The sequence below is a fragment of the Odontesthes bonariensis genome, chromosome 23 (genome assembly GCF_027942865.1).
Source record: "Odontesthes bonariensis isolate fOdoBon6 chromosome 23, fOdoBon6.hap1, whole genome shotgun sequence".
Taxonomy (NCBI): domain Eukaryota; kingdom Metazoa; phylum Chordata; class Actinopteri; order Atheriniformes; family Atherinopsidae; genus Odontesthes; species Odontesthes bonariensis.
Genome location: NC_134528.1, coordinates 28,023,643 through 28,038,164, shown reverse-complemented (window position 1 = coordinate 28,038,164; position 14,522 = coordinate 28,023,643). Strand labels below are relative to the sequence as shown.

General features: G+C 40.4%; 1 protein-coding gene across 1 annotated transcript in view; it reads left to right on the top strand.

The window, feature by feature from the left end:
- The first annotated feature begins 5,073 nt into the window (after positions 1-5,073).
- dnah9 (dynein, axonemal, heavy chain 9) overlaps positions 5,074-14,522 on the top strand; it is a 240,491-nt gene continuing 231,042 nt past the window's right edge. Inside the window, exons 1-8 of the mRNA XM_075458261.1 lie at positions 5,074-5,427; positions 7,465-7,661; positions 7,754-7,912; positions 9,986-10,116; positions 10,236-10,447; positions 13,422-13,655; positions 13,790-13,957; positions 14,352-14,468. Coding sequence (XP_075314376.1) covers positions 5,074-5,427; positions 7,465-7,661; positions 7,754-7,912; positions 9,986-10,116; positions 10,236-10,447; positions 13,422-13,655; positions 13,790-13,957; positions 14,352-14,468 — 1,572 coding nt within the window. The remainder of the gene's footprint in view (positions 5,428-7,464; positions 7,662-7,753; positions 7,913-9,985; positions 10,117-10,235; positions 10,448-13,421; positions 13,656-13,789; positions 13,958-14,351; positions 14,469-14,522) is intronic.

Here is a 14,522-nt window from a genome sequence, read left to right as displayed (position 1 = left end):
GTATTGTTTGGAATTACTAGTTTATTAACCGTGAGACAAGCTTGAGGAGCTATTGGAAAAAAAGTAACAAATACATAAACTGTACACCTAACTTTTTGGTCAGTGACAAAGTAATTACAATAGTTGTAATGAAGCACTTAGAGTAGTAAGCTCTCCTAAACTGATGTCCTCCATTTGTATGGCTGATGCCTCAATTCCTTCCCACTTTAAAAACATTCTCCAAAGTCTGTATATCTAATTACATGGAGCCAGCTGGAATAATTCATTGTAAAGCAACATGAGATGTCAATGAATAAAAGGTGTGATAAATGAAGGGAAAACTGACTTGATAACAGCGGGAGGCTATGAGCCACAGGCTCATGCCGACTGAGGAGAAACACACGAAAAAAACTAAACAGAAAGGAGATTAAAAAAAAAACAGGAGATAATGGAGGACATGAATAGGTGGAAGAATCATGAACTGGGCTAAAAGACAAATCGCACATTTGTTATCATGATTACGAGCAAGTTTATGGAGGGTTATGAGACACTTTTGGTTCAAAGAGACAATGGTGTATTTTAAGTCTACTGCTTTCTTGACCTGTGCATCCACCTTTTGAACCTACACCACACATGCTGTGCTAGTCCAGCTAATCAGGTCTGTGCATTCCTGGATGAAAGAGTGAGTTTTTATTGTGAAAAGTAAAGAATAAAGAGATGGGCTAAAATAGATGAGCAATACAACAACTGGATTTAAAAAATGCTCATGATCAGAGCCAAAAATGTTCCTCCAAGACTTTCTGTTTCACTCTATTGGTAACGTTATGTTATATTGTTTAATATTTTCTATTTGAGTTTGCAACTATTACAGTATGCGTCCACATTAACTAAGTTGTTAGTCATTGATTTCCTAAGCGATGTCCTCCAAACGTTTGAAAACAAAAAACTAAACTTTGAAAAGTCAGGTTGTTTAAAAAAGTCCAATTCACATCCAACCAATGCCTTTGCAACTTCATCCAAGTAGCCGTTGCTTTGATTCCACTTCAAACTGCATTTGAAGATGTCTTCAAGGAACTGAATCTAACACATCAAAATATGAAACTTCTTCACACTTTAAGATGGATCCATTTTAATTGTCATGAGTTATTAACAGCTGATGAGCAACATCAACAGAGTCCCTCCTCTTATGCCATTTTGTGACGTCTTAATAAATTCCCTGACTGATCAAAAGATTGTGGCGAGGCAAACATTCCGGGTTTATGTATTTCAGTGTCCAGCCACCCAGCTGGATGCTGGAGGCACCCAGCAGCTCTGTCATATCAGCGACCAGGCGGCTCTTTTGATTCTGAAATGGAAAGTCTGGCTCTTTCGTCTGTCATCTTAATCTTCAAAGTCATTCCAAGGAACTGAACCTCCTCAGTTGCTGCTTCTGGACTATCTGAATGACCCACACCTTCTGGTCCGGTCACGCTCATAAATATTCATTCACACGCCCACCTTCTTTGGAGGTGGCCAACCATAACGTGGACCTCCGTGAGACAAAAGACAAAGCAAACATTTGATGTCTTGTTTCTCATATTCCTGTCCCATGTGTTCCACTCCAGAATACTAAACACAATCACGCTGCATGTTTGTTGCCACAAAATCCTGTCAAACAGCTGCGTGTTGGCTCAGCGCCAACACTTTGTGGTTTGATTCTTACTTAGGAAAGGGGAAACACGCAGGAAGAACTGCATCCCAGACACATTAGAATTCTATAGAACATGGTGAATAAACATTCAGTAACTGTCTAACAACCGAGCCGTAACCGAGTCTTTTAACCCTCAAATATAACCTCAGGCCTGTTCCAAGACATAAGTTCGCTATGATACAATCAGAATCAGAATCAGAATTACTTTATTAATCCCTTGCGGGAAATTCCTTTTTGCAGTGCCCTTGTTACAGAAAAAAAAAAGAAAGATGAATAAGATAAGATACGGAAAAATCTCAATATGTACAAAAATACAATAAACAATAAACAGTCTTTACAATGCTACTCAGTAGCTAATTATTATTGTTGTTGCACATGACCAGCTTATTGCACATGGTGAAGTAATGAAATAAATAAATAATAAATGATGAAATGAATAACTATCAGACACTGGAATTGTACAGTTTGATGGCCACAGGCAGGAATGACTTCCTGTGGCACTCTGTGGTGCAGCGTGGTGCAATAAGTCTCTGGCTGAAGGTGCTTCTGTGGCTGACCAACACATCGTGAAGAGGATGTGCAGGATTGTCCAGCATGGATTTTATCCTGGACAGCATCCTTCTGTCTGACACTGCTGTCAGAGAGTCCAGCTCCTCTCCGACAACGTGGCTGGCTTTGCGGATGAGTTTCTTCAGTCTCTTTGCATCATTCACCTTCAGTCTGCTGCCCCAGCATGCAACAGCATAGAGGATGGCACTGGCCACCACAGACTCATAAAACATCCGCAGCGTTGTCCGACAGATGTTGAAGAACCTCAGCCGCCTCAGAAAATAGAGACGGCTCTGGCCCTTCCTGTTGAGGGCGTTTGTGTTTTTAGTCCAGTCCAGTTTATGGTCCAAGTGCACCCCTAAGTATTTATAATCCTCAACCATGTCCACATTGACCCCACAGATAGAGACAGGGGAATTATTACAGAGTTGAATTCGTTTGCCCCCAAATCTAGAACACACACTTGTGTTTAAAGACAAGTCAACGGTTTCTGAGAGCAAGCCTCTGCCGTGAATTAAGGGTAGTGTCGCCATCTTGTGGACAGCAATGGCAATCACATATTCCTGAGCAACAAATCGAAGAAGACCTGAACACCCGTCGTCATAAAACCAACTTGATCAACACTGTTTCAAATAAAAAGCTGCATAGAAAATAAAATAAAAGTCAAATAAACACAGACTAGCACTGAAGTGCAGTGTAAGAATATTTGAGACCCACTATGATGGCAAACTTTCTTTGTTGGCAGCATGTGACAAACCTCAACCAAAAAGTAAAGGTGATCATTTAAGTCGTCTTGTTTAAACTGACAGTGAGCAGCCTTAAATGTTCCAACTGATCATCTCTTCAAGATTTGTCAAATTTGAGCCACCTTGAATACTGGATTCTGCCGGTGAACGGCAATCTTTAGGTCAAACTGTCCGGATTTTGACGACGCATGGGGAATTCTTAAGGAAAGGAACATTTTTAGTGATTTGATACTTTTTGTTTGTGACTATTTCTGTTTACTTTGATTGCGATATATTGCACTTTGCACAGTTGTTTTGACATGGGCAGTTTAATCTTCCCCTCGTTTGGTTGTGCACAGATGCTGGATTATAGCTTTTGCCACTCGAGCTGAATAAATTCATAGAACATATGAGACTCGGTTGGTTATCTGTCTTATTTATGTTACAGCACATATGGCGCAGAACACATCAAGTAAAACATACCCAAAACAAATTAATCAGCGGTAAATGTTTTACTAAATGTTTTTACTTTTCTTTACAATCACTCAGGAAACAAGTGATTGAGTCATGATCTCTGTTTTTTATTTTTTATTTTGTCTTTATTTAGGATCGTGTCAATCATACTATTATCACAGGTTACATCCTTGCATCCATTTTTTTTTATAATTAGAACAGAACATGAGGTGATATATAAAAATAAAACCACAAAGGGAAAAACAAAAAACAAAAAAAACCCACTAAAACATACAAGCAAGATGTTAATATGCTTCTTTCTTGTTAAACATAGGTTGGGCATCTCGGGAGAATATACATTTTCCATTTCTTCCAAATTTCCTCAAATTTACAGTCCTGGAGCCACACAGAGAAAGTAATTCTCTCCATTTGTTAGTACTTTCTTACATTATTTTTAATTCTCCCTTGGACTGATGGAATGAGAAAAGTGTCCAAAAAGCAAACCAAAACTCACTTTGCTAAACGTTCTAGGAGAGTGATGATAAGATGACATTTTCATTTTCAGTGTCAGTTTCAAACTGTACGCATTTAATGGTCAAGTTGTAACCACACGCACACGTCTTAAAATGTCCATACTTCAAATGTCTTTTGATTTGAGACACACAACTTGTTTAGAAGTCAATCTTTGACCAGGAAGCAATTTACACACTTGTGATGCATATAATTTAAACCTTCAATGTCCATGTTTTGGGCAGGTGACATGTTTTCTCATATGCATATGTGGTATGCATATACATGGGCTTTCAAGCAGTGTTTTCCATGTTACATACTATCCTGCTTTTGAATCTTATCCTGGTTTAAATCATTTTCATGATATCACATGGAGCATACAAATATATCCAATCCATTGAGTATACCCTGTATACTCAATCAAAGTTTCCTCGGGTCCAGGGGCGAGGCTGAGATAGCTCGGCACCCCCTGGCTCAGCACATTTATAAAATATTATATTATGCAAAAACACATTTTTTTTGCTAAAGGATGCGTTATTTTAGCGACCATTTTATTTATTTTCTAGCATTTGTTTTTGTTTTAACTCTTTACTTCCAAAATAAATGTTGAGTTATCTTCAATATTTGTCTCAGGCTCTCTGTTATCCCTGTCAAGCGAGCCACAGTCTTTTGAAATGAAGAGGTCAAAATTGAATGCTATAGGGGAAAACACTACTCAAAGCAAAACTAATACGGCTCCAAAATTTATAAATGTACTAGTTCGCCTCAATTAGTGAGAAATAATGTGCCTCTGTGAGCACTGGGGGCTGGGCCCCCCTAAAGACCAGATCCTAAAATCGCCCCTGCTCGGGTCTTTTTGTCACTTCTGACAATAGGCCAGTTTGAACATAGTGGCCTTTTATCACTCTAACTGTGTTAGGTGTCATGGCCCCAGTGTGGTAACAAGTTTCCCCGAAAACTCAAACAAAAGCCTGACAGAGAACAATAGTTGTCATTCAGGATTTAGACAGACAGAGGGATGTCCTGGTCCTCGGTCAGCTCCAGATTGGCTGTGTCTTCTAAGCAACGGCCTGATTACTGCAAACACAGCGTTACTATGGAGGCCGAGACACAATCAGTTCGTACACTCACCGGGGTTGACCCGAGGCAGCACAACGTCCTTTAGACATGGATGAGGCACCTGCTGCTGAGGACAAAAGACTGGATTTCATAGCGGAGTACGTGCTGAGAACTCACAGACTGAAACAGGATAAATGGCAGAAATGCATGTGCAGTGAGGACAACAGACAGGTGCTGCAAGAGTTCCTGGACAAGGCAGAACGGAGGACTCTGGTGGCGTCCGTGACCGCAGGCGGACTGTTGGAGCTCGCTGCCGCCTTCACCTTCAGCTCCAGAAACAAAGCAGTGTACTTCATGAAAAAATGCAAAGCAACACTGAGTCCAGAATCCATGAAAGAGAACTTGGTCTACGGGGACTTGTCACACGCTCCGCTGGACCAGTTTTCTGCTCTAGTTGAGGAGGTAAGCAGCAGAGCAGAGAACGTTAATTATTGTTCAACGTAGGGGGGGGCTCGACATGGCCAGATGAAATTTCCTCATCCACAGCGAGGCTGTGTCCGTCTGTGGGTGTTGGAGTGAGACATGATTCTCACTTTGCCAGTAACTTAGTTGGCTCAATCTATAGAGTTCTAGTTTTAAAAGTATTTACTTCAAGACTCCGTAGCCTTGAATCACGGCATTAAATAAACTGCTGAATATAGTCCAGGGATGGGCAACTTCCATGATAAAGAGGGCCAACATTTTTTCAGCACTATCATTGGAGGGCCACATGACAACGCACTTCGAATAATTAGATATGAAAGATGCTACAAATGATTCTCAATAAGAACACATTTTAAATGAATTTATATCTGTATGTTTATTGCACCAACATACAACTATTTTCTGCAAATAAATGCATTTTAACACGTCCTTAATAAGCAACAAAGACATTTGCTTAAAAAAAGTGCAAAAAGGAATTTGAACTCCATAACAAAGAACAAAACTGAAGAGGTACTCTTCTTCCCATTTTGGCTGAAAAATGCGATTTTCTCGGTCAAGTTCTCTCTTTTTGCCACTGATAGTGGCCATGGCTCTTGACTTTCCTATTCGCTGTTGCGGAAAGTGGCCCGGCCCCGCTATTGTTTGCGTATGGCGCGCCCTCTATCGGTCAACAGTATAATTACATTTTTTTTTTTAATTATTAAATTATTATTTATCTATTTGCGGGCCGTACTGAGTGAGGACGAGGACCGTATGTGGCCCCCGGGCCGCCAGTTGCCCATCCCTGATATAGTCCATTAAAAACAGGTGCGAATTAACCCATTAGCTCCCCTCAAAGGGTGACTTCAAAGACTGCATGGAAACATACGGAGCCCCTAAAGGGACATGGAGGGATTTTTTTTGTTGCGAGATCTCGCAAAATATTTTTTCCCAGGTCAGTGAGCCTACCCATCATCTTTTCAGATGTCTCTCACTTCTGTCAAAGCCATGTCTACGTGCAAGAACGGATTTGATGTCTTATGTATGTTAGGCCAATACTAAAATAGAAATCAATAAACTTATCCCACGGATGATGGGTAGGCTCCTACATCGCTGTGTCTGTTTTACTTCCGGTTCACTGACATGAGAAAGAAAACTTTTGCGAGATCTCGCAAAAAAAAAATCCCTCCATGTCCCTTTAGGGGATCCGTAGAAAGATGAGTTGCTCAGTATGCAGACAAATCAAGGGTGGACTTAAAATGACACATACAGTTGAACATGTCCTCTAAATGAACAGATAAGATAAATGCGGGAAATATGAAACTGTTCATAAAATAATGGCTAAGTTGTACAGAAAAACTGAAATGACTAAAAGTGGTCGAAAATGGGTGTAAGCGATGCTCACAGCCGCCGAAAAGCCATATCTAAATGGCTAAATTAACAAAAGTAAAGTTTTTTTTCTTTATCATTTACAGAACTTTATGTTGCCCATGTGTGTACGTGTTTAAATCTTTAAAACTCAATGGTTCAAAATGTCAGCTACTGTAAGTCAAATGTTAAAATAGTTGGCAAATTGTTAAATGGGTTCAATATCAATAATATAAATATCAATTTGTGATAATAGTAAAGGAATAGTTTAATGTTTGAAATATCACTAGAGCTAAAAGTTGCTAAAGAGCTAAAACCATACCTTTCATATAATTAGCTAAACTAGCTTTAAACCTAGACAGTGTTAGCTTGAAAACCAAAATGTTATGTTTCTTTAAAAAGAAAGGCCTCAAGATTGGGTAATAATGTAGATTTTTTTTTCCTACAGAACTGTTTACAATGGCATAAATAGACAAGCTTATCTCTATCGTAGCCACCTACAACATTAAACTATTTAACACATTTAACTTGCATTTTAGGTACTTCAGTCGTTCATTTAAAATACTGTTTATTATTTTACTGAAGCAAAAGATCAGAATATTTAGTTTACCATTTCAAACATTAAAGGTTTACTCCAAAGGAAACTCTTATTTCCTTTCACTCCTCCAGGTTGTAGCTCCACTGCTCTCCAACAGTAACAACCATGCTCAGTGGCCACGGGTTGTGTCTCAGGACATCAGGCGCCATGTCCACTCCCTCAAGACCAGTGTGGTTGTGGTATCAGGCCACGTCCAAGGCAAAACCCTGCTGCCTCTCCCCGCAGGCTCCGAGAGAGTGGAGCAAGCTGCCCTGGAGACAGACAAAAAGTAAGCAGGAAGCTGTAACACAAAGCGTCATGTCAAGGCATAATTTTTCCTACTTGCACATCATCAAATGGTTTACTTGTGAAACATCACAGGGGGGAAACATTGGATAAGAGCATTATCCACTCCCTGGAGTCGGCAGTGATTGAGTGGAGCCATCAGATCCGCGCCATCCTCAAGAAAGACTCCTCTGAGGCTCTGCTGGAAGGCAAAAACCCCACCCCCCACACTGAGCTGCTCTTCTGGAAGAACAGGTCAGCACCTCTGCTCATACGGAGACAAAGCAGCTTCTGGGAATTACAGTCTCAGTGTTTCTCACAACTGTGAGAAAAATCACATGTCCCTGCAGGATCTCAAAAGTTTTTGCTGGTGCTTGTTATTTTTTTCACGTTTCAGAACACCTGTGCAATCAAATGAAAAAATGCAGTTTGTGGCTCAGCGCTCTTTTTTTTAATATTTCTGCTTAAATCTGCTTTCGTGGCAGAATTATCACTAAGTTAAAGCCAATCGCACCACGCTCAAAGTTTTCACTGCACAAAGGTTGTCAGAATCATATTTACACGCGTAGAAAGCATAAAGCGAATACTGGATTATCAAAAGTGTGTATGTGAATGAAGCATATCGAACACTCGGTTACACTCAGAGGTATGTAGGTTGTGAGATTTATGGAATTGCAAAAATGAAAGGAATCTCTGTGAACAGCTGAGCAGTATGTTCTTTATTCGATTACCTGGCATACCTTACGGACGCATCTCCGTGATGAGACAGATACAGGATCATGCGACGGAAAGGCTCTTTATTCACAATCTGGAGAACAGATGTGGAAAATGGGAAACTACAACAGATAAAACAGTCTGATGTGTGCATCTTTGCACAGTGATTACTCAGCATAACACCAAGCTTTGAGATAATATTTAGTCTTGCTTTACTGATGTCAAAGTGTACTTTTCAAAGGAATCATGAGAGTTGGATCTCCACATGGCCAGCCTTAAGGGCATGAAAAACCTCAGCTGCGATGATGGGCTCATTCATCTTCAAGTTTCCCAGAGAACACAGTTTCGGGAGAAAGGCTTTGGAATCATTGCCTTTGAGTGCAGTAGCACTGACAGCTGATACTTAAAAGTCCTCTGGCTACAAAAGAGTCCCATTCGGAAAAAAAGTCCCCTTCTATATGAAATGCTAAGTCAGTGCATTTTCCCTATCAACTGTTAATGTGTCATACGCTAGATTCACTCCCTCAGTCAAGCGTGCTGTGGGTCCTTCTGAAAGTAGTTTCATAATTCAATCTTCAGAGCAGCACAGTTTTGTCCTACCCGCTGTCCAACTTCTCCCTCTTGTCCAAATATTTTCTTTTCTGGCTCATGAAAGACCAACACAATGACAGCTAAGTGCTGAACTGGAGGCTTTAAACTGGCATCAAGGTGTGACATCACCGGGGCAGCTTCTTCCATCATTTATTCACAGTTTATGGGTAAATGTTGGGCTAATATTTAGCTAAAACATGACCCAGGAAAGCTATTTTCATTGCATGATTTATAGCTTACTTCATTCTTGATTGTTCATTCTGCTTGTTTCGTGTTAATGTGGTTTAGACACTTGCTATGGTTTATGTCTTGCAGTGCGGAGTCCAAAACAAACCAAAGTTGTTATTGATCTCGATCAAAATGCTTTGGTGTGATTTTAATTAAAGTGCTTACTTGAGTGGGATTTTATGCATCATCGAATTAGACGTGATTAACTGCTGAAGCTAGTGCTTTGATAGATGGGTTATTGGTGAGTATTCACCCCAGATGGAACTGTTTCATGGCTGACTTACAGGAAATGATTAGCACCCCAGCTTAACAACTTCTACGTCACCCATTTGCTTTAAACTGCAGAAGACATTTTAGATTTCCATTTCCACAAAAAAATACCCTCACATTGCAAAATACTTGTATTGCATTTCAAACATAAATCACTAAGTCATGGTGGCGGGTGAAGATAAATCAGACTTATCCCTTTTACTGTAAATCACAATAATACCATAAATTTAACTTTGTGTCATTTAAAAAAAAGAAAAAAAAGCTAAACCAAAATATAAAGAACATGTTTGTTATCGTGTGTTTCACCCCCAGCATCTTATTTCTGGCAGTTGAAGTGACTAACTTTTCTCGCTCATGCCTTTTAGTGTGAGGACATTGTAAACCCTGGAGCTGTAAGAGCTTTGGGAAGATTCCACTCAAACATTTAATAATGGACTTACAAAATAGCTGGAGCAATTTAATCCTGAATTTTTCTACAGACGTGGCAGAAACCTTTTTGTGTTCTATTTTTGTTCCCCCTTAAAGATATGCAGATTTGGAGTGCATCCACTCCCAGTTAAACTCTTCAAAAGTGAATAAAATGGCGCGGTTGTTGGAGGCTGTGGAGAGCAGCTACTCCCCAGCTTTTATGAACATGCAACGGGATGTCCTTGCAGGTAATCAAATCCCCAAGTTGGAAACTTGCGTCTTTGTTTCATGAGTTGGAGCTTCTTGTGTGTAAAGCCAGAAATGATATGATGACAAATCTTTTTTTAATCTTGTCTCCACCTGACAGCTTTGGAGGAGGCAAAGGACATTTGCATCTGCCTGAGGCCTTTACAGCGTCTGTTTGAGGACATGGAGAACGTGAAGTTTCCCGATGTCAAAGGTCAAATCAAACCTTTGATGCACACAGTGTGCTTAGTGTGGGCCAACTCCAGACACTACAACACCCCAGCACGCCTCATCGTTCTCCTGCAGGAGACCTGTAACCTCCTCATACAGCAGGTCAACTGCAGTTTGCTTTCTCTGTCTCTATTCCTTTATCATCTTTGTTGCTGAGCAGTCAGAGTGCAACACTTCTGAGTTGCACTTACTAGAGATCAGCTGTCACCACACAGAGGGTGGGTGGTACTGTTAAGTTTCTTGGATTTTCTGAAGTTTTTCTGACTGTGGGTGTATCTGTTTTTTTTTTTCTCCGTCTGCTCAGTCGTTGAGGCTTTTCACTGTTCATGCCGTCAACTTTCTCATTGTTCAGTTCCTTTTTGTCGTGTGTGTTCGCAGGAGAATGTCTGTCAAAAATAAGTACTGTACCTCTTCCAGCGAAAAGCTGTGAGCCAACAGGGCCAGAGGAAACCGCTTGGCAGACCTGGGGCATATTTGAGCTCCTGGCTTTCATTGACAGCCATCCACAAATTACCAGTCATTCTCGTTAGGCTGGTCTGTATCCCATGGCAAAGAACCGCAGTGCTCGTTGACGTTTTAGATTAGAGACCAACCAGTGTTATGATCAGGAAAACCACCCTGTTTTATGTGTCAGATTGGAATATTTGCATTAATCGTCCTTGGAGCAATATTCTTCCAAGCATAAAATATCTACTACAGTAATAAATGTACAAGGTGAAAATACAGAAACAGGGGATGAACTCCTTTGTTTTTATCTATAATGTAGATTAGAGGAGTGATGCCACACGAAACAGATGGAAGTCTCCTTGCATTCTTAGCAGAAACCCAGCGGTCAGGTCTGATTTGGCTTACAATCATCATCCTTTTCATCAGATAGAGCAGCAGGTTTTTCACCGTGTGTACTGAGACTATGATGCACTCAAATAGCTCAAGACTTCTTTCAGCTATCAAAAGCTATGCTCTCTGAATGCCACAGTCACTGAGACACTGTAGTCTAAAAACATTACAAGGAGGACAGCTGACATAGTTTACTTACCCGTTGAAGAAACAGAGGCTGTGAAGAAGAGCAGTTTACTGTGGAATTATGTAATCAGAGGACCTGTTTGTACCACTAATCCGATTAAATGTCCTGTAAGTTGAACATATTCAGTTCACAAGTCTGCAGCTGTGCCTTTTCAGGGCTTTTCCCTTCATTTCTTACAGTTCAGTCAAATCAAAGTGAACAGAAACATGCTGTTAAACCTCCATATTTGTGTAAACACATGTTAAAATGCTGATTGTCTTTTCAGTTATGACTTAGGTCGCGTTTGTTATATGTTCCTCATGTATCATGCATTTACAGCCTTTGTTGTTCACATTCTGATGCACACAGATCCATGCTGATGCAATATGTAGGTAACCAGTAAGGGGCAGTGTAGGAGCAAATGTGACCTGATGTCGAGGGTCACAGGGTCAGCAGCGGTCAGAAACGGTGACGAAAAGGTTATGAAGCTCAATCCCAAGTCAAGAACTAGACCAAATACTAACCTCTAAACATTAAGTCTTGTTCTGTGGTGTTCTCTGTTAGACACTGGAGTCGAGTTCTCTAGTAACAAATAAGGTACATTAACAGGTAGGTAAACAGCTAAGCCCGGGATGGAGCTGGTTGACACATGACATTAACTAAGAGCAACTACTTGCTCTGTGGCTGTGTCTGTAATCTTAGAAAGAGAATTTTTTTTCTTTTTGAATTGCATAAAAAGCAGATACATCTCTTACAGGATCAAGTCATTTCTATTGAATTGTACTTTTTACATTCATATTACAAAATGAGCTTTCCTCAAACAAGTGTTTGTTGTGAATGTGGACCTGTTGGAGCCCACAAATCAATTTCCTCCAATGCATCCTACTATCCTACTACCAGCGCCCTGAAGCTTACAACACAGTTTAAATCTCTTTCATTCTTGAATTTAACTCTTCAGGAATAGTTCTCCAGGCTTCTTGTATTAAATCCCAAAGCCCTTCTTTTGATGTCGGCTGCCTTTTCTACCGTTCTTTGTAGAGATGATCCCACACTGCTTCAATAATGTTGAAGCTTGGGGATGATTCATCCCTCCATAAGACCTTTCTCTACTGATTTTCAGTTCAGTTCTTGTGTCATTTGTCATACGTCAGTCTTTTCTCCCTGATGACCTTCCTTAAGAATGGCTTCTTCCAGGGAGACCATTTCTGGTGAGGCCTCATTGAACAGTAAATGGATCAACTGAAGGTCCAGATGCATCTCTTGGGTTCTGTGTCTTTGCTGCAGTTTATTTCTCATGACATCAGATACTGTTCCAGATATACAATATTTCCAGCTAATAGCTTTTTAGAAATCACCATGATGCGCAAAATATTATCTTCTTCCTGTCAAACTGTGTTGTCGTTAGCATTTTTCATAGATGCAACTTATGAAATGGGAACAAATGAGAATTATTTTCTTTGTGACAGCCTGCTAGTAACAAAATGCTTAAAGATACAATTAACATTGGTTCTTTGCTATGTTGTCTGTTATGTGTGGACACAACACTGGTTCATCCCTTGAGTTAGGTGTCTCCATAAGGTAGTGATAAATAACTTAAAAACAGCAACAAAAAAAAAACTCATTCCTCTGAAAATGGTTGGGCACAATGACTGAAAATGAGTGAAAAAGCACCCAATGTCCAAAGAAAAACTTTGAAAGGCCTTCAGAAAACCGGAGCAACAACTGCTCAAGATCACTTTAAAAGATTACAAGAAAGTCTGGCTCCTGGCAAGCTAGATATAAAGAAATTAGGCAAAAGCTTTTTTCATAGAAATGTTGAAGAAAGGCATTGATTGAAACAAGTTATTTTAGTCTGTTTGAGATTAACGTCAGACCAGATCATTTGTAAATTAGCATAGATTGGTAGCAAACTTGTCAAATCGCCACAGTCTACAGGTAGTTCTGCCAAGAACATTGATGTCATTGAGTGGAGATTATTAGTGAAAGCTAAACCAAACTTGCTGTCATTACAGCAAGTATTTACTGTAAGTGTGGATAAGCTAAACTTATATTTTACTGCCTTCCAACAACCAGGCCCGGGTGTATCTCGTTCCAGAGGAGGTCCTGAGAGGAGAGTTATCTGAGAGTCTCCTGAGGGTGCAGACGAGCCTGGAGGTCCTCCAGCTCTTCAGGAGCACCTACGAGGACCGCAGGGCCAATCTGAGACAGTACCAGAAGAATGGGAGCTTGGTCAGACCATGGGACTTTTCCCCACTCTTGGTTTTCTCTGGATTTGATCGATTTATTATCAGAGTCAAAACCATTAAGGTGAGCGTAGACATACTTTCATTAAATCACAGGATGCCAGGATCCAGACAGTAAATGGAACATGCCTAACAAGTCGGTTCTTTTTTTTTCCTGGATACTGAAATCGACCTTGATTACCTTCTGTCTCATTAAAGGACATCCTGTTAACAACTTTGGACCTGTTGAAGCTTGAGAAGTTGGAGATCGGAGGCATCCAAGGCCGAGCCCTCAGCCACCAGGTCCTGGCTCTTCACCAAGAGTTCATGGACACTTATAAATTCTTCATAGAGAAGCCCTATGACTGTTTGGACATCTGCAACATCGTAAGTATTATTAGAATTATTCTGTATGTATGAGTTTTGTTCACTTGCCTGCTAAAAAAATAGGGTGTCATTTTCTTGAGTAACTTTAAGGTCAGCTCATTTTCAAAAAGGCTGGCAAACCCCAAAGCTGCCTGGTCACTTCTTTTGTGGAGCAAATTGTTTTTCTCTCACAACAGATTTTTTTGAATGCCATGTAGCAGCTTAGCCAAGATGTTTCTAAGTTACAGCTGAAAAAGCAATTTACTTCACTTGTAAGAAACAGTCAGTGTTGTTGGCTGAGAAGCTTTGAGTCAGTGAGATGTGAAAAGGAATATGCTGCGCTGACTTTGTGTCAGCTAGCAAAACTGTGTGGTGTTTTTTGGCTGTCGGCCTTGCTGAGATATCTGCCCTGCAGGAGTTTGAAGAGGATGTGAGGGAGTTCAAACTGAAGGTGGATGACACAGACCGGCGGCTGGGAGCTGTATTCTTTCAGACTTTTGATGATGCCTCAGGACTGGAGCACACCTTCAAGGTCTGGTAACATAATCGCTTCTTCTCACAAACACACACACATTCACATGAAGAT